Source organism: Ranitomeya variabilis, chromosome 8, assembly GCF_051348905.1.
Source record: "Ranitomeya variabilis isolate aRanVar5 chromosome 8, aRanVar5.hap1, whole genome shotgun sequence".
Classification (NCBI taxonomy): domain Eukaryota; kingdom Metazoa; phylum Chordata; class Amphibia; order Anura; family Dendrobatidae; genus Ranitomeya; species Ranitomeya variabilis.
This window is the reverse complement of record NC_135239.1, coordinates 215286772-215313728: the sequence shown is the minus strand read 5'-3', so window position 1 is coordinate 215313728 and position 26957 is coordinate 215286772. Positions and strand designations below refer to the sequence as shown.

The 26957-nt window shown below is 52.3% G+C and overlaps 1 protein-coding gene across 2 annotated transcripts in view; it reads right to left on the bottom strand.

The window, feature by feature from the left end:
* DNAH1 (dynein axonemal heavy chain 1) overlaps window positions 1-26713 on the bottom strand; it is a 64693-nt gene extending 37980 nt beyond the window's left edge. For both annotated transcript variants that reach the window (XM_077276967.1, XM_077276968.1), the window contains exons 1-11: window positions 26455-26713; window positions 23894-24088; window positions 23686-23758; window positions 20550-20724; window positions 20144-20291; window positions 19837-19969; window positions 8280-8423; window positions 6505-6757; window positions 1415-1572; window positions 732-943; window positions 45-343 (exon numbers count right to left, since the gene is read on the bottom strand). In XM_077276967.1, the coding sequence (XP_077133082.1) occupies window positions 45-343; window positions 732-943; window positions 1415-1572; window positions 6505-6757; window positions 8280-8423; window positions 19837-19969; window positions 20144-20291; window positions 20550-20724; window positions 23686-23758; window positions 23894-24088; window positions 26455-26511 (1847 nt within the window). In that variant the 5' untranslated portion in view covers window positions 26512-26713. The remainder of the gene's footprint in view (window positions 1-44; window positions 344-731; window positions 944-1414; window positions 1573-6504; window positions 6758-8279; window positions 8424-19836; window positions 19970-20143; window positions 20292-20549; window positions 20725-23685; window positions 23759-23893; window positions 24089-26454) is intronic.
* Window positions 26714-26957: the final 244 nt, after the last annotated feature.

Sequence of the window (26957 nt, the reverse complement as noted above, 5' to 3'; positions counted from 1 at the left end):
GGATAATGTGTACACAGGCAGAACCGGGGTATGTGGCGTCTTACTTGTAGGGGCTGTTGATGAGGTCTCCCCCCCAGTCCATCTCCTCCGGACAGGATAAGACGCTGTAGCAGGCGTCCAGGATGAACTGGGTGAAGCTGACGATGGAGTCCTGCACCAGGAAGCGCAGCGAGTCCTGCAGCTTGAACTTGATGAGCTCCATGAGCTGCCGCAGCTTTGACATACCGTACACCTCCCAGCTGCACTCGCTCAGGTCGTACCAGCCTTTCCCCACGTCCCTCAGGCTGCTGCGCACCGCGCTCTTCAGGGTGCTCACCCAGCCGTCCTTCAGGAACAACTGGACCTGGACGAAGACCAGAAATGGACCATCAAAAGCTCCGTCCATGGAGGACGACGACTCTGTATTCAATGTCTCTGGTCAAATAATGGAACATGTCATTAAGATTCAGCGGCTGGACTCCGGACCACGAGCCTCGCACATCGGGGTCCGGCTCACGGGGACGGACACATCTGATGGCTGCAGGTGGGATATAATAACAGTGAGCAAAGCGACCTCGTAGCCTAGAGCTCGGCGCAGCATGTGTGTGGCGCTCCTGCAGGTTCAGTGTCTGCGCCCGGCCACTCGGTCACAGGCATGGGTATAGTGAGCGCAGCTTTGGCTGTGACTAGAGGGCGTGATGCAGGTCTCTGTCGCTGTGTGTAATGGTAGGAATATAAGGGGATGGCTTTACCTGGGAGAAGGCCTGGGACTGCGTTTGCTCGAACTCCTCCAGCCGCACGCACTTGGTCAGGGTGGAATGGAACAGGGACATGGCGGACGCCTTGTTGCATTCGCTGCGCACTTTGCAGAGGGAGGTGATGACCTCGGACCGGGTCAGGAGCGTCGTGAACGTGAAAGCCGACCGGTTTTTGGCAAATGGATAGATGGGAATATCAATTAACCCTACGATAAAGAAGAGAAACGGATGAGTCTGGTGCCAGTGGCTGAAAACCGCTGCAGACCTAGTACATCTCACAGCTGAGGGTTTGTTACAATGTACCAGTCTAGACTATACACATAGATAGCACAGATCTCCCTGAGCTGACACTTTGTAACAATGTGTCAGTAGACTGAAAACAGCAGTAAACACTCTGGCGGACCACAGGGAGCCGTGACTAGTCCGGCGTCTGATGGCACTGCGCTGGCAGACTGTCAGGACTCATACACAGAGGACCTGTCAATCACCTGTAGCAGCGCTGGGAGGAGCCGGCCTGGGAGCAGCCGGACTAGTCTCATCTCCGGCTTTGGACAAAACTAAAGTGGCTGCAACAAAACCACAAATGATAAAATCAGGGCCGAAGTGAACAAGAAAGTCGCAGAACTTCCCCATTTTGCAGTGACATCTTGACCAGCGGGACCCCAGTAATCCTTTACCTTTGCTCGGGGTCTTGTCCTCGGTCTTGTCGGGTAATGTGACGTAAGAAAACTTGTGAGGTTTGGAGGAGACGAGTCGGTTGAAGACGAGCTTGTTCATGGCACGTTCGTAGTCCAGGCCGATCTCCATTTCTAGATGTTCCAACTGAAGATGAACGCTGAGGAAATAACACAACACAGCGTGTACCGCCACCCCGAGCACCGCCGCAACATGGCGCAAAGCCACCACCATCATTGTACGGACTATCAGGTGCCAGATTATAGGACTCACTGTGGCTGTAAAACCAAGGTATATGGGACCACCTAACCCTGCACTATATGATCACATGGTATATGGGACCACCTAACTCTGCACTATATAATCACATGGTATATGGGACCACCTAACTCTGCACTATATGATCACACGGTATATGGGACCACCTAACTCTGCACTATATGATCACACGGTATATGGGACCACCTAACCCTGCACTATATGATCACACGGTATATGGGACCACCTAACCCTACACTATATGATCACATGGTATATGGGACCACCTAACCCTGCACTATATGATCACACGGTATATGGGACCACCTAACCCTACACTATATGATCATATGGTATATGGGACCACCTAACTCTGCACTATATGACCACATGGTATATGGGACCACCTAACCCTGCACTATATGATCACATGGTATATGGGACCACCTAACTCTGCACTATATGATCACACGGTATATGGGACCACCTAACCCTGCACTATATAATCACACTGTATATGGGACCACCTAACCCTGCACTATATGATCACATGGTATATGGGACCACCTAACCCTGCACTATATGACCACACGGTATATGGGACCACCTAACCCTGCACTATATGATCACATGGTATATGGGACCACCTAACCCTGCACTATATGATCACATGGTATATGGGACCACCTAACCCTGCACTATATGACCACATTGTATATGGAACCACCTAACCCTACACTATATGACCACATGGTATATGGGACCACCTAACCCTGCACTATATGACCACATGGTATATGGGACCACCTAACTCTGCACTATATGATCACATGGTATATGGGACCACCTAACCCTGCACTATATGACCACATTGTATATGGAACCACCTAACCCTACACTATATGACCACATGGTATATGGGACAACCTAACCCTGCACTATATGACCACATGGTATATGGGACCACCTAACTCTGCACTATATGATCACATGGTATATGGGACCACCTAACCCTGCACTATATGACCACATTGTATATGGAACCACCTAACCCTACACTATATGACCACATGGTATATGGGACCACCTAACCCTGCACTATATGATTACATGGTATATGGGACCACCTAACCCTTCACTATATGACCACACGGTATATGGGACCACCTAACCCTGCACTATATAATCACATGGTATATGGGACCACCTAACCCTGCACTATATGATCACATGGTATATGGGACCACCTAACCCTGCACTATATAATCACATGGTATATGGGACCACCTAACCCTGCACTATATGATCACACGGTATATGGGACCACCTAACCCTGCACTATATGATCACACGGTATATGGGACCACCTAACTCTGCACTATATGATCATATGGTATATGGGACCACCTAACTCTGCACTATATGACCACATGGTATATGGGACCACCTAACCCTGCACTATATGATCACACTGTATATGGGACCACCTAACCCTGCACTATATGACCACATGGTATATGGGACCACCTAACCCTGCACTATATGATCACACTGTATATGGGACCACCTAACCCTGCACTATATGACCACACGGTATATGGGACCACCTAACCCTGCACTATATAATCACATGGTATATGGGACCACCTAACTCTGCACTATATGATCACACGGTATATGGGACCACCTAACCCTACACTATATGATCATATGGTATATGGGACCACCTAACTCTGCACTATATGACCACATGGTATATGGGACCACCTAACCCTGCACTATATGATCACACGGTATATGGGACCACCTAACCCTGCACTATATGACCACATGGTATATGGGACCACCTAACTCTGCACTATATGACCACATGGTATATGGGACCACCTAACCCTGCACTATATGATCACACTGTGTATGGGACCACCCAACCCTACACTATATGATCACATGGTGTATGGGACCACCTAACCCTGCACTATATAATCACATGGTATATAGGACCACCTAACCCTGCACTATATGACCACATGGTATATGGGACCACCTAACCCTACACTATATGATCACATGGTATATGGGACCACCTAACCCTACACTATATGATCACATGGTATATGGGACCACCTAACCCTGCACTATATGATCACATGATATATGGGACCACCTAACCCTGAACTATATGATCACGATATATGGGACCACCTAACCCTGAACTATATGACCACATGGTATATGGGACCACCTAACCCTACACTATATGATCACATGGTGTATGGGACCACCTAACCCTGCACTATATAATCACATGGTATATGGGACCACCTAACTCTGCACTATATGATCACACGGTATATGGGACCACCTAACCCTACACTATATGATCATATGGTATATGGGACCACCTAACTCTGCACTATATGACCACATGGTATATGGGACCACCTAACCCTGCACTATATGATCACACTGTATATGGGACCACCTAACCCTGCACTATATGATCACATGGTATATGGGACCACCTAACCCTGCACTATATGATCACATGGTATATGGGACCACCTAACCCTGCACTATATAATCACATGGTATATGGGACCACCTAACCCTGCACTATATGATCACACGGTATATGGGACCACCTAACCCTGCACTATATGATCACACGGTATATGGGACCACCTAACTCTGCACTATATGATCATATGGTATATGGGACCACCTAACTCTGCACTATATGACCACATGGTATATGGGACCACCTAACCCTGCACTATATGATCACACTGTATATGGGACCACCTAACCCTGCACTATATGACCACATGGTATATGGGACCACCTAACCCTGCACTATATGATCACACTGTATATGGGACCACCTAACCCTGCACTATATGACCACACGGTATATGGGACCACCTAACCCTGCACTATATAATCACATGGTATATGGGACCACCTAACTCTGCACTATATGATCACACGGTATATGGGACCACCTAACCCTACACTATATGATCATATGGTATATGGGACCACCTAACTCTGCACTATATGACCACATGGTATATGGGACCACCTAACCCTGCACTATATGATCACACGGTATATGGGACCACCTAACCCTGCACTATATGACCACATGGTATATGGGACCACCTAACTCTGCACTATATGACCACATGGTATATGGGACCACCTAACCCTGCACTATATGATCACACTGTGTATGGGACCACCCAACCCTACACTATATGATCACATGGTGTATGGGACCACCTAACCCTGCACTATATAATCACATGGTATATAGGACCACCTAACCCTGCACTATATGACCACATGGTATATGGGACCACCTAACCCTACACTATATGATCACATGGTATATGGGACCACCTAACCCTACACTATATGATCACATGGTATATGGGACCACCTAACCCTGCACTATATGATCACATGATATATGGGACCACCTAACCCTGAACTATATGATCACGATATATGGGACCACCTAACCCTGAACTATATGACCACATGGTATATGGGACCACCTAACCCTACACTATATGATCACATGGTGTATGGGACCACCTAACCCTGCACTATATAATCACATGGTATATGGGACCACCTAACTCTGCACTATATGATCACACGGTATATGGGACCACCTAACCCTACACTATATGATCATATGGTATATGGGACCACCTAACTCTGCACTATATGACCACATGGTATATGGGACCACCTAACCCTGCACTATATGATCACACTGTATATGGGACCACCTAACCCTGCACTATATGATCACATGGTATATGGGACCACCTAACCCTGCACTATATGACCACATTGTATATGGAACCACCTAACCCTACACTATATGACCACATGGTATATGGGACCACCTAACCCTGCACTATATGATCACACGGTATATGGGACCACCTAACCCTGCACTATATGATCACACGGTATATGGGACCACCTAACCCTGCACTATATAATCACATGGTATATGGGACCACCTAACTCTGCACTATATGATCACACGGTATATGGGACCACCTAACCCTACACTATATGATCATATGGTATATGGGACCACCTAACTCTGCACTATATGACCACATGGTATATGGGACCACCTAACCCTGCACTATATGATCACACTGTATATGGGACCACCCAACCCTACACTATATGATCACACGGTATATGGGACCACCTACCCTACACTATATAATCACATGGTATATGGGACCACCTAACCCTACACTATATGATCATATGGTATATGGAACCACCTAACTCTGCACTATATGACCACACGGTATATGGGACCACCTAACCCTGCACTATATGATCACACTGTATATGGGACCACCCAACCCTACACTATATGATCACACGGTATATGGGACCACCTACCCTACACTATTTGATCACATGGTGTATGGGACCACCTAACCCTGCACTACATGACCACATGGTATATGGGACCACCTAACCCTGCACTATATGACCACATGGTATAAGGGACCACCTAACCCTGCACTATATAATCACATGGTATATGGGACCACCTAACTCTGCACTATATGATCATATGGTATATGGGACCACCTAACTCTGCACTATATGATCACATGGTATATGGGACCACCTAACCCTACACTATATGATCACATGGTATATGGGACCACCTAACCCTGCACTATATGATCACATGGTATATAGGACCACCTAACCCTGCACTATATGGGTACAAGGTGTACAGGACGGCCCCCTTTCCCCCAGTATATGGGACCCTTCGTACCTCTCGTCCTTTTTCAGGCGCGCGGTGCTCAGCAGTCGCTGCTTCATGCTGCTCAGACTCTGCGCTGTGATCCTACGACTCCCGGCCGCCGGCATACAGTCCACGTACAGGTTGTACAGGAGCAGGGCTTCCGTCTTCCTTCGTAGCTGCTCGGCTGCTATTATCCTCTGCGCAAACACATGCGGATTCTCAGCGCAAAACAGCAGCCTGATTCGGGGAACCCAGTACTGGAAATTGGCCACCGGGGGCATCCCTGATAAAAACAGGAAATAATGGGGAAATTATCAAAATCTGCTCCGTACTATGTGACCAAGGCCGCACTGCTGATTAATAATGGAGGTCGGACCATGAAATAATGCAGATCTATCAATTACACTCAACACTGATATCACAGCAGCAAGAAGGAAAGATGGAGATCATCGGACGGTGACGTCACTGATCTGTGACTGATGGAGAGAGGAAACAAAGTAAAAACTCAGCGTATTCAGTCTGGAGGGCAACCACATTTCTGCACACTGCAGTGTCTCCGGACTTGTCTCCCACGGCTGCAGAGTCTCCAGACTTGTCTCCCGTGGCTGCAGAGTCTCCAGACTTGTCTCCTGGGGTTGTAGCACCTCTGGACTTGTCTCCCGTGGCTGCAGAGTCTCCAGACTTGTCTCCTGGGGTTGTAGCACCTCTCAACTTGTCTACCGTGGCTGCAGCGTCTCTGGACTTGTCTCCCGTGGCTGCAGCATCTCCGGACTTGTCTCCCCTGGCTGCAGCGTCTCCAGACTTGCCTCCTGTGGCTGTAGTGTATCCAAACTTGACTGCAGCATCTCCGGACTTGACTGCAGTGTCTCCGGACTTGTCTCCTGTGGCTGCAGCGTCTCCAGACTTGTCTCCCGTGGCTGCAGCATCTCCAGACTTGTCTCCTATGGCTGCAGCATCTCTGGACTTGTCTCCAGTGGCTGCAGTGTATCCAAACTTGACTGCAGTGTCTCCGGACTTGTCTCCTGTGGCTGCAGCGTCTCTAGACTTGCCTCCTGTGGCTGCAGCATCTCCAGACTGCCTCCTGTGGCTGCAGTGTATCCAAACTTGACTGCAGCATCTCCAGACATGTCTCCATTGAGCACATCGTGGATTTAATTGGTCGGTGATTACACAGAAGCTGCCGGCGGAGGATCCTGAAGATTTGCTTATTCAGCAGCAGAACCTTCCTCAAATGACCATCAATGACCTCAGTGACAGCAGCCGAGGTCGGAGGTGCTGGGATTTCTTCACGAGGCTGAAGGTGCCAGGATTTCTGCACGAGGCTCAGACTCCGGACTGGAGAATCCAGAGGTTGTGATCATGTCTCCATTCCTCCACAATGTGCCGTCTCCCTCCTGTGATCTCCATCTTCCACCTTTCCTCCCTCTCGGTGCCATTATCTCCATTTCAGATGGTTTGGGTGAACCCTAAACCCCAGTGAAAAATTGTGAAAATAAATTGAAAGTTTTCTCAACACTTTTGAACAGTGAAGAAATGAGTAAAGAGGAGTAAAAAGAGGCAGAAACATTTGGGGGCGCCCACCCTGCCGCCTAAACAAAAGGCAACAAAATGTGCAACTTTCTTTAAAGTTTCTTCTAAAATCCCTCCTTTTTATTGACTCCATTCTTAATAAATGTGGGTCCCTAGAGATAATGGGGCGTCAGCTATTAGGTGATCAGTATGAGACTGGCGGGGGTCCGGTGCCCCGCAAATTCCTGGACAATCTCTTTAATCTTTCAGCATTTCCAAGATGCAGCCCCCGGCACCTGTGTGTGGGGCTCTGCCGTCTGCTGCGCTCAGGAGCCGGGACACAGTGGACTTGTGGACTAAGTAGAGTTTCTTCTGATCGTCGTATTCCAGGACCCCGACGTTACACCACTTATACTCCAACTGCGGAGTCCGGGGGTCTTCTACAGAGAAAGAAAATAAATGCACAAAATGGTTAATATGACATTAAAGTGTGGGGGGCACACATCATCAGGACCGTAGAGACCCCACTGCAAAGACGTCAGGGAATGCTGGGGGATTTAATCTCTGAAGCTGCAGAATAGTGAGTGCAGCTCTGGGGTATAATACAGGAGGTAACTCAGGATCAGTAATGTAATGTATGTACACAGTGACTGCACCAGCAGAATAGTGAGTGCAGCTCTGGGGTATAATACAGGAGGTAACTCAGGATCAGTAATGTAATGTATGTACACAGTGACTGCACCAGCAGAATAGTGAGTGCAGCTCTGGGGTATAATACAGGAGGTAACTCAGGATCAGTAATGTAATGTATGTACACAGTGACTGCACCAGCAGAATAGTGAGTGCAGCTCTGGAGCATAATACAGGATGTAACTCAGGATCAGTAATGTAATGTATGTACACAGTGACTGCACCAGCAGAATAGTGAGTGCAGCTCTGGAGCATAATACAGGATGTAACTCAGGATCAGTAATGTAATGTATGTACACAGTGACTGCACCAGCAGAATAGTGAGTGCAGCTCTGGAGCATAATACAGGATATAACTCAGGATCAGTAATGTAATGTATGTACACAGTGACTGCACCAGCAGAATAGTGAGTGCAGCTCTGGAGCATAATACAGGATGTAACTCAGGATCAGTAATGTAATGTATGTACACAGTGACTGCACCAGCAGAATAGTGAGTGCAGCTCTGGAGCATAATACAGGAGGTAACTCGGGATCAGTAATGTAATGTATGTACACAGTGACTGCACCAGCAGAATAGTGAGCGCAGCTCTGGAGTAGAATACAGGATGTAACTCAGGATCAGAAATGTAATGTATGTACACAGTGACTGCACCAGCAGAATAGTGAGGGCAGCTCTGGAGTATAATACAGGATGTAACTCAGGATCAGTAATGTATGTACACAGTGACTGCACCAGCAGAATAGTGAGCGCAGCTCTGGAGTATAATACAGGAGGTAACTCGGGATCAGTAATGTAATGTATGTACACAGTGACTGCACCAGCAGAATAGTGAGCGCAGCTCTGGGGTATAATACAGGAGGTAACTCAGGATCAGTAATGTAATGTATGTACACAGTGACTGCACCAGCAGAATAGTGAGTGCAGCTCTGGAGTATAATACAGGATGTAACTCAGGATCAGTAATGTAATGTATGTACACAGTGACTGCACCAGCAGAATAGTGAGTGCAGCTCTGGGGTATAATACAGGATGTAACGCAGGATCAGTAATGTAATGTATGTACACAGTGACTGCACCAGCAGAATAGTGAGTGCAGCTCTGGGGTATAATACAGGAGGTAACTCAGGATCAGTAATGTAATGTATATACACAGTGACTGCACCAGCAGAATAGTGAGTGCAGCTCTGGAGCATAATACAGGAGGTAACTCGGGATCAGTAATGTAATGTATGTACACAGTGACTGCACCAGCAGAATAGTGAGTGCAGCTCTGGGGTATAATACAGGAGGTAACTCAGGATCAGTAATGTAATGTATGTACACAGTGACTGCACCAGCAGAATAGTGAGTGCAGCTCTGGAGCATAATACAGGAGGTAACTCAGGATCAGTAATGTAATGTATGTACACTGTGACTGCACCAGCAGAATAGTGAGTGCAGCTCTGGAGCATAATACAGGAGGTAACTCGGGATCAGTAATGTAATGTATGTACACAGTGACTGCACCAGCAGAATAGTGAGCGCAGCTCTGGAGCATAATACAGGAGGTAACTCGGGATCAGTAATGTAATGTATGTACACAGTGACTGCACCAGCAGAATAGTGAGCGCAGCTCTGGGGTATAATACAGGAGGTAACTCAGGATCAGTAATGTAATGTATGTACACAGTGACTGCACCAGCAGAATAGTGAGTGCAGCTCTGGAGTATAATACAGGATGTAACTCAGGATCAGTAATGTAATGTATGTACACAGTGACTGCACCAGCAGAATAGTGAGTGCAGCTCTGGGGTATAATACAGGATGTAACGCAGGATCAGTAATATAATGTATGTACACAGTGACTGCACCAGCAGGATAGTGAGTGCAGCTCTGGAGTATAATACAGGATGTAACTCAGGATCAGGAATGTAATGTATGTACACAGTGACTGCACCAGCAGAATAGTGAGTGCAGCTCTGGGGTATAATACAGGACGTAACTCAGGATCAGTAATGTAATGTATGTACACAGTGACTGCACCAGCAGAATAGTGAGTGCAGCTCTGGAGTATAATACAGGATGTAACTCAGGATCAGTAATGTAATGTATGTACACAGTGACTGCACCAGCAGAATAGTGACTGCAGCTCTGGAGTATAATACAGGATGTAAAGCAGGATCAGTAATGTAATGTATGTACACAGTGACTGCACCAGCAGAATAGTCAGTGCAGCTCTGGGGTATAATACAGGATGTAACGCAGGATCAGTAATGTAATGTATGTACACAGTGACTGCACCAGCAGAATAGTGAGTGCAGCTCCGGAGTATAATACAGGATGTAACTCAGGAGCAGTAATGTAATGTAAGTACACAGTGACTGCACCAGCAGAATAGTGAGTGCAGCTCTGGAGTATAATACAGGATGTAACTCAGGATCAGTAATGTATGTACACAGCGACTGCACCAGCAGAATAGTGAGTGCAGCTCTGGAGTATAATACAGGATGTAACTCAGGATCAGTAATGTAATGTATGTACACAGTGACTGCACCAGCAGAATAGTGAGTGCAGCTCTGGAGTATAATACAGGATGTAACTCAGGATTAGTAATGTAATATATGTACACAGTGACTGCACCAGCAGAATAGTGAGTGCAGCTCTGGAGTATAATACAGGAGGTAAGTCAGGATCAGTAATGTAATGTATGTACACAGTGACTGCACCAGCAGAATAGTGAGTGCAGCTCTGGAGTATAATACAGGATGTAACTCAGGATCAGTAATGTAATGTATGTACACAGTGACTGCACCAGCAGAATAGTGAGTGCAGCTCTGGAGTATAATACAGGATGTAACTCAGGATCAGTAATGTAATGTATGTACACAGTGACTGCACCAGCAGAATAGTGAGCGCAGCTCTGGAGTATAATACAGGATGTAACTCAGGATCAGTAATGTAATGAAGGTACACAGTGACTGCACCAGCAGGATAGTGAGTGCAGCTCTGGAGTATAATACAGGATGTAACTCAGGATCAGTAATGTAATGTATGTACACAGTGACTGCTCCAGCAGGATAGTGGGTGCAGCTCTGCTCAGCTGCTGCTCACTGTGCTGATTGTGGGTGCGGTCGCTGCTGAACCTGCTGTGTGCTCCTGAGCTCCTGAGAACCACCACCTCTCCACCCGGGGACCTGCTCTCTCTCTTACCCAGGGAGGGAGTGGGTTTCCTGGGATGAGTGAAGGAGTCAAGTCCCAGGCTTCTGCTTCCCGGACCAGGCTGGCGGGGGGCAGAAAGAACCAGCAACCAGCCTGCACATCAGAGGATTCGGGGGTGAGACGCTCCACCAGGAGTCGCAGCAATGTGGCTCCTACTCCCCCCAGGTCTGCAGAGACCCAGAGAAGCCGCAAGGCTTCCATGGAGGAGAAGCCTGCTAGTGTGCAAGATGGCGGTCCTTCTGGAGGAAAGCTGAGTGCTCACGGAGGTGAAGCCGACCTCACTGAAGAAGGTTGGGCGCTGCAGAGCCCCCGGGAGTCTGTGTCCACCTATGCCTCCCGGGTCATGAGCCACCTTCGTGAGTATGAAGAGGCAAGCAAGACCATCACGAGGCTCCGAGAGGAGCTGCGCTGCACAAGCAACAAAGCTGCAGGTTCCTCCAAACCGAGGAAGAATCAGCTCCAGGCAGAGGTAAGGAGACTGAAGGATGACATCAATGAGCTTGAAGTCAGAAAAGCTTTCATCAGAGAAAAAAGTGGACCATTTAAGGAAAAACTTATCAATGAAGATCGATTCAGAGAAATGGCTGATAACAGAGAGCAAAGGCAGATGGGGCTGCAGCCTGAGTGCCAGGTGGATGATGATGATGATGAGGAGGAGGATGATGACCAGCAGAAAGCCCCACCTGGCAGCCTGCTTAGTCACTCACAGGCCACGTGCAGCGAGCTCCCTGCTGGACAGGCGACAATGACATCTCGTCGCAGTTCTGCTGGCTCTGGGGAGGACAGTGACATCGGCCAGGGAGGGGCACTAATGGCCGAGATCAAGCTCCTGGAGTCCCCAGTGTGCCTTCAGAACTTCCATCTTGGTGATGATTTGCCAGAGGAGGCACCTGGGGGCCGGAAAAAAAAGGTGAAGAAGATCAAACCTAAGCTGCAGGAAGCGGTAAGCTATGTGTATGCCCCCCTCCCTGTACCCCCTGAGTCGGCTGCAGGGTCAGCTCGCTGTATAAGCCCCGTTGCCCAGCCCAGCCCGGGTTCTGCTGTGGATCCGGTGCAAAGGCGCGGGGAGACTACAAAGCAATGTAGTGAGGCGCAGAGCTCCGTTTCTGCTTGTAGTAGCGGGGACGTAGCAGTAGGTGCATCAGCCGAGAGGCTGGACAGTGAGGGCGGCCCGGCGGCGGGCGAAAAATCAGGCCACGATACTGTGGTGCGCTCCCCAGTGGGAGGGGGGAGCAGCCCGGTGTCAGGGGCAGCTCCGGTAGCCTCGGTGCCCCTGAATGCTGTTGCCGCTGATCACTTAGTTGAGAAGCGGCGGCAGTGTGAGGGGGTTACCGGGGCTGGGCGTTCCGGTCCTCCCACCAAAGTCCTGTTCTGTGTTGGCGCCGCTGGTCAACAAGATCCTGATGCTAAGGACCAGCGGTGCCTCACAACAGCGAAAGATCAGCGGCGCCTGGTAGCAACCATGAAGCAGCGGAAAATATCAACTGATGATGCGGAGGGCACACATAAAACCAGGGGTGAGGTCACCTCCAGTTCTGTGGAGGAGACTCGGCCCCTTGTGCCTGATGATGCGGAGGCCAAAATGTCACCCCCTGTTGTCACTGGTCCAGCAGGAGTGAATGTGGTGGTGGGTATGGATGAGGAAAACTCTGTCTAGTGGTGTGGTTGCTGGTTTGGTGGAGGGTGAGGAGGTTATGGAGGTGGGTAATGGTGATGCTGTTGGTGTGGATGTGGTCACTGGTCCGGTTGCCCCCCCGGTGGTGGCAGCACCTGTCAGGAGTTATGCCGCTGTCACCTCCGGGGGAAATAGGGCGTCCTCCTCGTCTCTGTGCTCTGGGGACGGCATGTTGCAACGGCGTCTCCTGGAGGCTCTAAAGAAGGGAGAGAGATCACTAATGGTAGAGGGTCGAGAGGTTGATCTATCCTTCTGGATAGAGAGGCATGGCCTCGGGGCCTTCCGAGAGCAAAGAGGGGGGGATACAGTGTGGTCCCTCCCAACAGCCGGGCCGGGTAGTGTGCGTAGGAATGTGGTCCGTCTTCGGTGGAGGGGCAGTGATGCGTGTCCTCCAAGGTCGAAGGTTGTGGAGCTCCTGCTGAGGATGGGCTTCAAGGCGATTGACATCTACGCCTTGATACATCCCTATTCCACACCTGAGTTTGATGTCAGCTTTGTTCGGCCGGAGGGGCTTGAACTTTTCTGGTCGAACTATGAGTTGGCAAAAAATGAGCCCGGCTGGCGAGACTTTGCCGTTCAGGCGGTGTCTCGCCAAAATCAAGTCAAGAAAGTGACCGTGATGACATGTAACGAGTCGCTTTCTTGTTATGACATCATGACGTGGCTTGGCCGGTATGGAGAGGTAGTGGAGATGCCAAAGAAAAACCGTGACGAGTTTGGTATCTGGTCAGGGGCCTGGACGTTTATGGTAAAACTTAAACTTTCAGGTGGTACGGTTGCCCACATACCATCATCTGCCTTCCTGGGTAGGGATCGTATCCTGGTCTTCTACCAGGGGCAACCGAAGCTCTGTCACAAGTGCGGCGACCCCACACACTTCAGCGCAAACTGCACTGTGCAGAAGTGTGCATTGTGTGGGGATGTCGCCCATCTTGCTGCATCTTGTGTGGAGATTAGGTGCCACCTGTGTGGTGAGTTAGGTCACCCATTCAGCCGTTGTCCTCGCTCCTTCGCTAACGCAGTCGTGACCCCGGTGGGAGAAAGCCGTGAGGCTGATTCTGCTGGGGAAGGGACTAGCAAGGGTGAGGGAGCTGAGGGGCCAAGGAAGAAAAGCAATAAAAAGACGCCTGCCCAGCTAAGGCGTCTAGACAAGCGCAGACAGGATAGGGAGCTGGGCGAGCCTCGGGCTACTGGGGCGGCCCCTGTCCTGGATGCCAGTCTTGCTGCTGAGGCCCCAAGGGATGATGAGTTGGATGAGGAGGTCAGGAGGATCCACAGGGAGGAGAATGCCACTGCCTCAGAGTCCTCCCATTATGAAAGTATGGATGAGGATAATAGGCAGTGGCTAGAGGACAAGCGTAAGCTCGGCACCAAAAAGAAGAGAAAGAAGGGAGATAAAAAAATCTTCTCTCACTCTGACCAAGGTACCTAAGGAAGGAAAAACCGACTCCCCTCTGGTTGGTCTTTCTAACCGGTTCCAAGCCCTTGAAAACATCTCTTCCTCTGAGGAGGAAGCTGAGGGTGAGGTTCTGGCTTCGGCGGGGCTCACAGGGGGCGCCGAGTCTCCTCCTTCTGGGAACGTAAGATCCTTGGAGGGAGGGACTGGCCCAGAGTCTGGAGACGAGGACGAAAAAATAAAAAACGCGTGGAAATGGATACCTCCATGTCATTAAAGAGGGGGAAGGATTCCTCCTCTGAGGCAGAGGATAAGGGGAGTGGGAAAAAGAAAGCCATCTAACTCAATCACCAATGATGGCGGAACCCACTCCGTTGACGCTGGCGTCCATTAATGTCGCCAGCATAAAGTCAAATACAGCTAGATTTGCGGCCTTTGATTTTCTCAGCCGGGTTGAAGCTGACATTTTCTTTTTGCAAGAGACCAGGCTGCCAAACATGGCAGATGTGTTTAAAGCTAAGAGGGAGTGGAGACTCGGGCCCTCCTATTGGTCTCTTGCGGCCGAGCCGTATAGCGGAGTGGCGGTCCTTTTTACCGCACCGGTGGAATGCCGACGGGTTATTGAGTTAGAAATGGGGAGGTGCCTGATCTTAGATGTCCTCATGAAGGGACAAGAGCTCCGGCTCATTAACATCTATGGTCCCCAATCTAAGTGGGACCGGAAGTGTCTCTTTATGAGGATCAAGCCCTACCTTTTTACAAGTCGGCAGGTTGTCTTTGGAGGGGACTTCAATGCTGTCACGAGGCCCCGAGATAGAGGAGGTTCCAGAGACAAGCTGACTTATGATAGCGTCGCCCTTAATAGTATAGCTAGTGAGGCTCGCCTGGTGGATGTCCACATTCGGCACACCCCAGGCCACGAGGGGTTCACCTATCATAGAGGTAACTGTAGGTCCAGAATAGATAGGTTTTATTTAAAGGAGGAAGCTGTCTCTTCAGCAGTGTCTGTTGTTGAGGTGGAGTTCTCCGACCACTGTTTAATTTTGTTTTCTCTGAATGTTACAGAGACCCTCCGGATGGGAAGAGGCTTTTGGAGGCTCAATTCGTCTCTCTTGGAAGAAGCGGAGATAAGACAGTCCTTTGAGGATTTTCTTCAGAGCCAGGTACCCTTACTGGATCTTTGTAGTAGTAGGTCAGAGTGGTGGGAGATGTTCAAGGAAAGGGTGGCGAGATTCTTCCGCCAGCTCTCGAGCCTCAGGAGTCTGAGCAGGTACCGCCTGTATCAGGGTCTGAGGAGGAAACTCGAGCATCTTGTCTCAACTGGAGGTAGCCGCAAGGAGATCTCCAGAGTGAAATCTTTGCTTATGAGGTGTCAGTACGATAGACACACATCTTTGGTTTTTGAGAGGGATTACGGGAAGTACCGCTCGCCCGACCCTTACAGAAACTGCAAGATGTCAGTGAATAGTAAAGTGGTTACAGGACTGGTCGACACTACAGGGTCCCTGAGGCGATCCAGATCAGGGATCCTGGAGGTTGTCAGATCCTTCTACTCGCACCTCTTGGGGAAGAGGGATCTTGATTGGGATGAGATGTCGGGTTTCCTGGCAGAAGCTGTCCCCGAACCAGGGGTAGACCCCTCTCTTGACGTTTTGACAGAAATGATCAGGGAAGAGGAAGTTCAGTTGGCGATTGAAGGGCTTGCCCCCCAAAAAATCGCCTGGTCCAGATGGCTTAACATCTGAATTCTATAAGACCTTTAAGGACGTTTTGGTTCCCCTCTTGACAGAGGTATTCAATGAGTGTCTTTCCTCGGGCACTCTGCCGAAGTCAATGAGGAGGTCTGCTCTGATCATCTTGTCAAAGGGTAAGGACCCGTCTTGCATTGAGAATTGGCGTCCCATAGCGCTTCTCAATGCAGACAGGAAGGTTCTAGCAAAGGTGCTGTTTAATCGGCTGGTGAAATTTGCACCCCGACTCCTTTCGGGGGCCCAGCATTGCTCTGTTCCAGGCCGCAGCACATTCAGTGCTGTGCTCTGTGTCCGGGAGGCAGTGGAACAGGGTAGGGCTGGTCACTGGAAGGGGTACATGCTGTCACTGGACCAGGCAAAAGCGTTTGATCGGGTTAATCACGAGTACCTCTGGTCCGTCCTTCTGAGATATGGCCTGCCGGGGGGGTTTGTTGATTGGCTTAAGACCTTGTACAGTGGGGCAGAGAGTTTCCCGCTTGTGAATGGTTGGATTGGTAGCTCTTTTGAGGTTGGGTCCGGTGTTCGCCAGGGTTGTCCCTTGAGCCCGCTGCTGTACGTGTTTGCGATTGACCCTCTTCTTAGGAGGGTGGAGCGTGGACCGTTGGCCGGGATCGGGATGGATCAGGCAGCACCGGAAGCCACTCTGAGGGTGGTGGCGTATGCCGATGATGTCACTGTGTTTGCTTCCTCTCACGAGGAGGCAGGGTGGCTGATGTCAGAGGTAGATCGCTACTCGGAGGCATCCGGGTCCAAGATCAACCGGGATAAGTGTGAGAGTCTCTGGCTGGGAGGAGGAGATCCTGGTTTTGAGCTCCCGGACACCCTTCCAGGACCCAAAGTCTCTGCAAAAGTCCTTGGCATCGAATTTGGCCAGGGGGATTACCCCAAACAAAATTGGGACAGCAGGCTAGAGATCGCCACTCAGAAGGTGAACCAATGGAAGGGTTGGTCTTTGACCCTAAGGGAAAGGGTAAACCTGAGCAAAACTTACCTGCTCCCTTTACTGATTTATCTGGGCAGTGTGTGCATCTTGCCGGAATCTCTCTGGACTCGGGTCTACAGTGTGTTCTTCCAACTGTTATGGGGGAATAGACTGAACCTGGTCAAGAGGGAGGTTACTTACCGTACGAGGAGACTAGGAGGGTTGGGTATGGTCAACCCTGTGGTATTCCTTGTGGATACCTTCATTAAGATCAATATCGCAAACCTCTGGAAAGAGAGGGCTCCTCCGTGGGTATTCTCCTGTAGGGGATGGTTTCAGCCTTTCTTCCAGGAATGGGAGACAGGAGGGCAAGTGAAGGATCTTCGCACACCGCATGGACATCTTCCGGCTTACGCTACCTTGGTTCTGAAGGTAATTCGTCGGTGGGGTCTGGGAATGTGGGAGATCAGGACTCTGCCAAGGAAACTACTTGACAGTAGGGTTCTGTTGACCCATTTCCAGAGGCCTCTGGCGCTCAGGGACTGCCCAAGTCGGGATCTTGGGGTGGGTTTGCATCTTTTGAATTCTATCAGGATCCCCTCGAAGTTTTGGGACTTGGCTTGGCGCTGCTTCCATGGGAAACTGTGTGTGAGGGACAATCTGAAGTGTAGGAGCTCTGAGGACAGGAATTGTCCTCGGGAGCATTGTGGTACCTTGCTGGAAAGCATGGACCACTTCCTGCTTCATTGTCCCTTCAACACAGAGGTGTACAACAGGGTGGGCGCCTTCATTGGCTGGTCTCGGCTGGCCGGTCTCTCCTATGCGGAATGGGCCTATGGAGCATTCGGAGACCTGGGTGGTCGGGACCGCTGCACCTTATTTCTAGTTAGCGCAGTGGTTAGGTATCACACGTGGAACGCACGGTGCTTAGTATCGACGCAACAAAAAATCCTCCCAGTGGACGATGTGTTTAGGACCATACTCGGTGACCTGGTGAAGGTGCGCTCTCTGGAGTATGGGAGACTGGGCGCACGGAGGGCCGCGCTCCTCTGGAGGGGCTTTTCTTTTAGTGTGCCCTAGTCTGGTCATCTCCTTTCCTGGTGGTGGGCTGCTGCTGACACTGTAGATTTTTGTTTTGTTTGATCATTATACAGTGATGTAGGGCTGCAGGCGCCGAACTTGGGCTTCGTGAGTTGTGATTATTGTGGTGTGTGCTGCTGTATATAATGTATATATTGTATATGGGGATATAGATTTGGGTGTAGGTGTTAGGTTGGGTGGTGGGAAAAGGGGGGAGGTGGGATTATCTTGTGGGACTATGGGACACCGGGTTGTTTGGGGAAAAAACTGGCACTGCCTGATCTGGCCTATGGACGTTGGACATGGACTGAGGCATGAGACGCAGGACCAGCTCTCAGGTCAGTGCGGGGGGTTGGGAATGGAGGATAGCTTGTAGTATTGTATATATTTGTTTAATTTGTAGTTATTTTATTTAAAACTAAAAAAAAAAAAAAAAAAAAAAAAAAAAAATTCCTGTATATAGTCTTTGTTTTCCATTGTTTATTTTATTTGTTATTATTATTTTGTTTGGTGACCGGACCTGAAGTTATTGTTCTGTATATACTGTATAATATGTGTGGGAGGAGAGAATGAGCGGCTGGACCAGTGTTCAGTATACTGATTATTTTCTGGCTAATATTTTTGTTATGTTTTCTGCTATTATTGTTGTTATGTTTTTCATTTTTATAATAAAAGATCTACAGGATGTAACTCAGGATCAGTAATGTAATGTATGTACACAGTGACTGCACCAGCAGAATAGTGAGTGCAGCTCTGGGGTATAATACAGGAGGTAACTCAGGATCAGTAATGTAATGTATGTACACAGTGACTGCACCAGCAGAATAGTGAGTGCAGCTCTGGAGTATAATACAGGAGGTAAGTCAGGATCAGTAATGTAATGTATGTACACAGTGACTGCACCAGCAGAATAGTGAGTGCAGCTCTGGAGTATAATACAGGATGTAACTCAGGATCAGTAATGTAATGTATGTACACAGTGACTGCACCAGCAGAATAGTGAGTGCAGCTCTGGAGTATAATACAGGATGTAACTCAGGATCAGTAATGTAATGTATGTACACAGTGACTGCACCAGCAGAATAGTGAGTGCAGCTCTGGGGTATAATACAGGAGGTAAGTCAGGGTCAGTACTTACTGTGGCCCAGGACATCATCCACAGGGAGAAGCGCTTGCCCTGGCACCGGTTTTCGCACATCTGACCCCTGGTCATACCCCAGACTCAGCCAATCAGCCGGGGTCCGAATATCAAACTCTTCATTATCAAACACCTGCAGACAGAATTTCACACCTGTAATCCGCACTCTCCGCTGCAGTTTTCGCCTCCTGCTGTTGTTCCGCCCTGTAACTGCCAGTTGTGACTATGTTCGGCCTCAGGGTATGTTACGTCTCCTGTCGGCAGCTTGTTTGGTGATGGCGGCCATTACTGTGGCCCTGTAAGTTACCTCCAGGGGTAGATATGTCGGGAGGAGCTGCCCGCTGTGATTCCGGCTGTGCGGGGGGCCGTCGCTCCGGGGCAGCAGCAGATTGGAGTCTACACCTTCATTTGTGAGGAGCTGAGATATGTCCAGGTTGAGGAACTCCCGTCGTCTCCTGGGGGCAGAGATTAGTGGGGGTTATAATACATTGTGGATAAACCCCTAAGAGCAATGCTAAACTTCTCACAGCTGAGGGTATGTTACAATTGCATCCAGTGAAGACACTACTAAAACAGCCTGGACTCCAGACTGACACGTTATCTGCACTGATGCACTGTAACAAAGTATCAACCCAAGTGAGAGTATCATCTGGGCTGGATACAATTGTAACAAATCCTCAGCTGTGTGAGGTCACTATGTGCAAAGTCATCACCTCTCCAGCTCGATCTTCCGGGGGCACTGTCCGGGGGGCACGGTGAAGGGCAGCTGGACTTTTGGCTCATAGCCTCTCTTGGAGAAGTCGGACTTCACCAGCACCTTTGTTGTGGGACCGCAGACCTGCTTGTCCAGGAGGGGCCCGAAATCAGACGGGGCCACAAAGCTGCTGACTGCAGAGGAGGCAACACAACAATATCATGTGGAGACAAAGGCTGCGGAAAGCGGTGCCGGGAACTGACGAGACGGGCGTGACACCCCATATACTGAGCCCAGGTGACAGGTGCGACACCCCATATACTGAGCCCGGGTGACAGGTGCGACACCCCATGTACTGAGCCCGGGTAACAGGCGCGACACCCCATGTACTGAGCCCGGGTAACAGGCGCGACACCCCATGTACTGAGCCCGGGTGACAGGCGAGACACCCCATGTACTGAGCCCGGGTAACAGGCGAGACACCACATGTACTGAGCCCGGGTAACAGGCGAGACACCCCATGTACTGAGCCCGGGTAACAGGAGCGACACCCCATGTACTGAGCCCGGGTAACAGGTGCGACACCCCATGTACTGAGCCCGGGTGACAGGCGAGACACCCCATGTACTGAGCCCGGGTGACAGGAGCGACACCCCATGTACTGAGCCCAGGTGACAGGCGAGACACCCCATGTACTGAGCCCGGGTGACAGGAGCGACACCCCATGTACTGAGCCTAGGTGACAGGCGCGACACCCCATGTACTGAGCCCGGGTGACAGGCGAGACACCCCATGTATTGAGTCCGGGTGACAGGCGCGACACCCCATGTACTGAGCCCGGGTGACAGGCGAGACACCCCATGTACTGAGTCCAGGTGACAGGCGCGACACCCCATGTACTGAGCCCAGGTGACAGGCGCGACACCACATGTACTGAGCCCGGGTAACAGGTGCGACACCCCATGTACTGAGCCCGGGTAACAGGTGAGACACCCCATGTACTGAGCCCGGGTAACAGGCGAGACACCCCATGTACTGAGCCCGGGTAACAGGAGCGACACCCCATGTACTGAGCCTGGGTGACAGGCGCGACACCCCATGTACTGAGCCCGGGCGACAGGCGCGACACCCCATGTACTGAGCCCGGGTAACAGGCAAGACACCCCATGTACTGAGCCCGGGTGAGAGGCGAGACACCCCATGTACTGAGCCCGGGTAACAGGCGAGACACCCCATGTACTGAGCCCGGGTAACAGGCGAGACACCCCATGTACTGAGCCCGGGTAACAGGCGAGACACCCCATGTACTGAGCCCGGGTAACAGGCGAGACACCCCATGTACTGAGCCCGGGTAACAGGAGCGACACCCCATGTACTGAGCCTGGGTGACAGGCGCGACACCCCATGTACTGAGCAAGGGTGACAGGCGAGACACCCCATGTACTGAGCCCAGGTGACAGGCGAGACACCCCATGTACTGAGCCCAGGTGACAGGCGCGACACCCCATGTACTGAGCCCAGGTGACAGGCGCGACACCCCATGTACTGAGCCCGGGTGACAGGCGCGACACCCCATGTACTGAGCCCAGGTGACAGGAGCGACACCCCATATACTGAGCCCAGGTAACAGGCGAGACACCCCATGTACTGAGCCCGGGTAACAGGCGCGACACCCCATGTACTGAGCAAGGGTGACAGGCGAGACACCCCATGTACTGAGCCCAGGTGACAGGCGAGACACCCCATGTACTGAGCCCAGGTGACAGGCGAGACACCCCATGTACTGAGCCCAGGTGACAGGCGCGACACCCCATGTACTGAGCCCAGGTGACAGGAGCAACACCCCATGTACTGAGCCCGGGTGACAGGCGCGACACCCCATGTACTGAGCCCAGGTGACAGGCGAGACACCCCATGTACTGAGCCCAGGTGACAGGAGCAACACCCCATGTACTGAGCCCGGGTGACAGGCGCGACACCCCATGTACTGAGCCCAGGTGACAGGAGCGACACCCCATATACTGAGCCCAGGTAACAGGCGAGACACCCCATGTACTGAGCCCGGGTAACAGGCGCGACACCCCATGTACTGAGCCCAGGTAACAGGCGCGACACCCCATGTACTGAGCCCGGGTGACAGGCGAGACACCCCATGTACTGAGCCCGGGTGACAGGCGAGACACCCCATGTACTGAGCCCAGGTAACAGGTGAGACACCCCATGTACTGAGCCCAGGTAACAGGCGAGACACCCCATGTACTGAGCCCAGGTAACAGGCGCGACACCCCATGTACTGAGCCCGGGTGACAGGCGAGACACCCCATGTACTGAGCCCGGGTGACAGGCGAGACACCCCATGTACTGAGCCCAGGTAACAGGTGAGACACCCCATGTACTGAGCCCAGGTAACAGGCGAGACACCCCATGTACTGAGCCCAGGTAACAGGCGAGACACCCCATGTACTGAGCCCGGGTGACAGGTGAGACACCCCATGTACTGAGCCCAGGTAACAGGCGCGACACCCCATGTACTGAGCCCGGGTGACAGGCGAGACACCCCATGTACTGAGCCCGGGTGACAGGCGAGACACCCCATGTACTGAGCCCAGGTAACAGGCGAGACACCCCATGTACTGAGCCCAGGTAACAGGCGCGACACCCCATGTACTGAGCCCGGGTGACAGGCGAGACACCCCATGTACTGAGCCCGGGTGACAGGCGAGACACCCCATGTACTGAGCCCAGGTAACAGGCGAGACACCCCATGTACTGAGCCCAGGTAACAGGCGCGACACCCCATGTACTGAGCCCGGGTGACAGGTGAGACACCCCATGTACTGAGTCCAGGTGACAGGAGCGACACCCCATGTACTGAGCCCAGGTAACAGGCGAGACACCCCATGTACTGAGTCTGGGTGACAGGAGCGACACCCCATGTACTGAGCCCAGGTAACAGGCGAGACACCCCATGTACTGAGCCCGGGTGACACTGTAATATGTAAGTAACATCAGACTGTATTGTGGGGACCATTCACTTCTATGGGAGGGTGTTGAGGAGGAGGAGGAGGTGAGCTGTGACATCTCCTATTGTGACTATTGGATCTGGTTGCCGTGGTCTACCTTCCTGTGGTTGTTACATTGTATCCTCCGCTCACCTTTCGGGGTGTTGCGCTCCTCGTCCACTTGTCTCAGGAGATCCGGTTGGACGCTTGGTCCGGCGCTGACATCCTGCAATATAATGGAAATGGCGGCTGAAGCTGCAGCACCAGGAGACGCTGGAGAACGGCGGGGACAGAGCGCTCTGCGGCCGCGGACACATGCAGTATAACACGCGGCTGCCGGTCATGTGACGCCTGCACTCACTTTCACCAGAGGGGCGGCGCTATAGGTCAGAATATCCGAGTAGAAGCCTCGCTGTCTGATCACAGGATATTTCCGCGGGAGGACGGCGCTGATCCGCGCGGGCGACACCGGCACAAGCGACTGCGGATGCGGGGATCTCCCAGTGTGGATGGGACTCCGCGGAGGATGGGGGTCGTCTGCCGTTATCTGCTCCATCTGCGCCCAACAGAGAAGACAAACATGTCCGATAACTCTACAGGACCGCGACAGCTGCAGAACATCCCCCCTCCCTGCAGAACATCGCCCCCCTCCCTGCAGAACATCACCCCTCCCTGCAGAACATCCCCCCTCACTGCAGAACATCACCCCTCCCTGCAAAACATCCCCCCTCCCTGCAGAACATCGCCCCCCTCCCTGCAGAACATCACCCCTCCCTGCAGAACATCGCCCCCCCCCTGCAGAACATCCCCCCTCTCTGCAGAACGCCCTGCCGCGGAACATCACCCCTCCCTGCAGAACATCGCCCCCTCCCTGCAGAACATCTCCCCCCTCCCTGCAGAACATCGCCCCCCTCCCTGCAGAACATCACCCCTCCCTGCAGAACATCACCCCTCCCTGCAGAACATCACCCCTCCCTGCAAAACATCACCCCTCCCTGCAAAACATTGCCCCCTCCCTGCAGAACATCGCCCCCTCCCTGCAGAATATCCCCCCTCCCTGCAGAACATCGCCCCCTCCCTGCAGAACATCCCCCCTCTCTGCAGAACATCGCCCCCCTCCCTGCAGAACATCGCCCCCCTCCCTGCAGAACATCACTCCTCTCTGCAGAACATCGCCCCCCTCCCTGCAGAACATCGCCCCCCTCCCTGCAGAACACCGCCCCCCTCCCTGCAGAACACCGCCCCCCTCCCTGCAGAACACCGCCCCCCTCCCTGCAGAACACCGCCCCCCTCCCTGCAGAACATCACTCCCCTCCCTGTAGAACATCGCCCCCTCCCTGCAGAACATCACTCCCCTCCCTGCAGAACATCACTCCCCTCCCTGCAGAACATCGCCCCCTCCCTGCGGAACATCACTCCCCTCCCTGCAGAACATCACTCCCCTCCCTGCGGAACATCGCTCCTCCCTGCAGAACATCACTCCCCTCCCTGCAGAACATTGCCCCCCTCCCTGCAGAACATTGCCCCCCTCCCTGCAGAACATCGCCCCCTCCCTGCAGAACATCTCCCCCCTCCCTGCAGAACATCGCCCCCCTCCCTGCAGAACATCGCCCCCCTCCCTGCAGAACATCGCCCCCCTCCCTGCAGAACATCGCCCCCCTCCCTGCAGAACACCGCCCCCCTCCCTGCAGAACATCGCCCCCTCCCTGCAGAACGCCCCCCCCGTGGAACATCGCCCCTCCCTGCAGAACATCGCCTCTCCCTGCAGAACATCGCCTCTCCCTGCAGAACATCGCCCCCTCCCTGCAGAACATCGCCCCCTCCCTGCAGAACATCGCCCCCTCCCTGCAGAACATCGCCCCCCTCCTGCAGAACGTCGCCCCCTCCCTGCAGAACATCGCCCCCACCCTGCAGAACATCGCCCCCCTCCTGCAGAACATCGCCCCCTCCCTGCGGAACATTGCCCCCCTCCCTGCGGAACATCGCCCCCTCCCTGCAGAACATCTCCCCCTCCCTGCAGAACATCGCCCCCTCCCTGCAGAACGTCACTCCCCTCCCTGCAGAACATCACTCCCCTCCCTGCAGAACATCGCCCCCTCCCTGCGGAACATCGCTCCTCCCTGCAGAACATCACTCCCCTCCCTGCAGAACATCACTCCCCTCCCTGCAGAACATCACTCCCCTCCCTGCAGAACATTGCCCCCCTCCCTGCGGAACATCGCCCCCTCCCTGCAGAACATCTCCCCCCTCCCTGCAGAACATCACTCCCCTCCCTGCAGAACATCACTCCCCTCCCTGCAGAACATCTCCCCCCTCCCTGTAGAACATCGCCCCCTCCCTGCAGAACATCACTCCCCTCCCTGCAGAACATCACTCCCCTCCCTGCAGAACATCTCCCCCCTCCCTGTAGAACATCGCCCCCTCCCTGCAGAACATCGCCCCCTCCCTGCAGAACATCGCCCCCTCCCTGCAGAACATCGCCCCCTCCCTGCAGAACATCGCCCCCTCCCTGCAGAACATCGCCCCCCTCCTGCAGAACATCGCCCCTCCCTTCAGAACATTGCCCCCCTCCCTGCAGAACATCTCCCCTCTCCCTGCAGAACATCACCCCTCCCTGCAGAACATCGCCCCTCCATCTTTTTTGCTGCAGACCATTGCTCCTGTGGCTGCAGATCGTTGCTCCGCGCTCGGCTCCTGTCTGTGCAGCGCCCCCTGGTGGATGTGGACCCGGAGGGACAACTGCTGCTACACAGGACAGCAGGGGCCCCACAGCCAGCCGAGGAACTACAAGTCCCAGCGATCTCCGGAGGGCTGAACTGGGACTTGTAGTTCTCCTGACTTCAGACTGTGCTGTGTCGCAGCTGCGGGTCCGGTACAGATTCATATAAAGAGCAGACAGAACCGGCGCAGAAATCACAGTACCTGCTCCGCCGTCTCCAGGCAACAGGACGCCGCGTATCCAGGGAGATACCAAGTCATCCGCAGGGGGGACGGCCGGACACGCCCCCAAAACCTGACATTAGCATATTTAGAAGATGCGGCCCCTAGCGGACATCACACAGAATGCAACTAAACCAGTGTGCACTGACCGGGAGACAGCGGCGCCTAGTGGCCACTAATGTGAGCGCCCGCACTACAGGGGACAGCGAATTCTAGCGTCCAATAATAAGAACGTCCCGCAGTACCGGGAGACAGCGGCCCCCTGTGGCCATAAAGAAGAATGCAACAAGTATCATGGAGACAGCGCCCCCTGTGGTCACAGAGAAGAACGCCCCCACTACCTGGGAGACAGCGGCCCCCTGTGGCCATAAAGAAGAATGCAACAAGTATCATGGAGACAGCGCCCCCTGTGGCCATAAAGAAGAATGCAACAAGTATCATGGAGACAGCGCCCCCTGTGAGTTAAGCGAAGATGGGGGCGCACC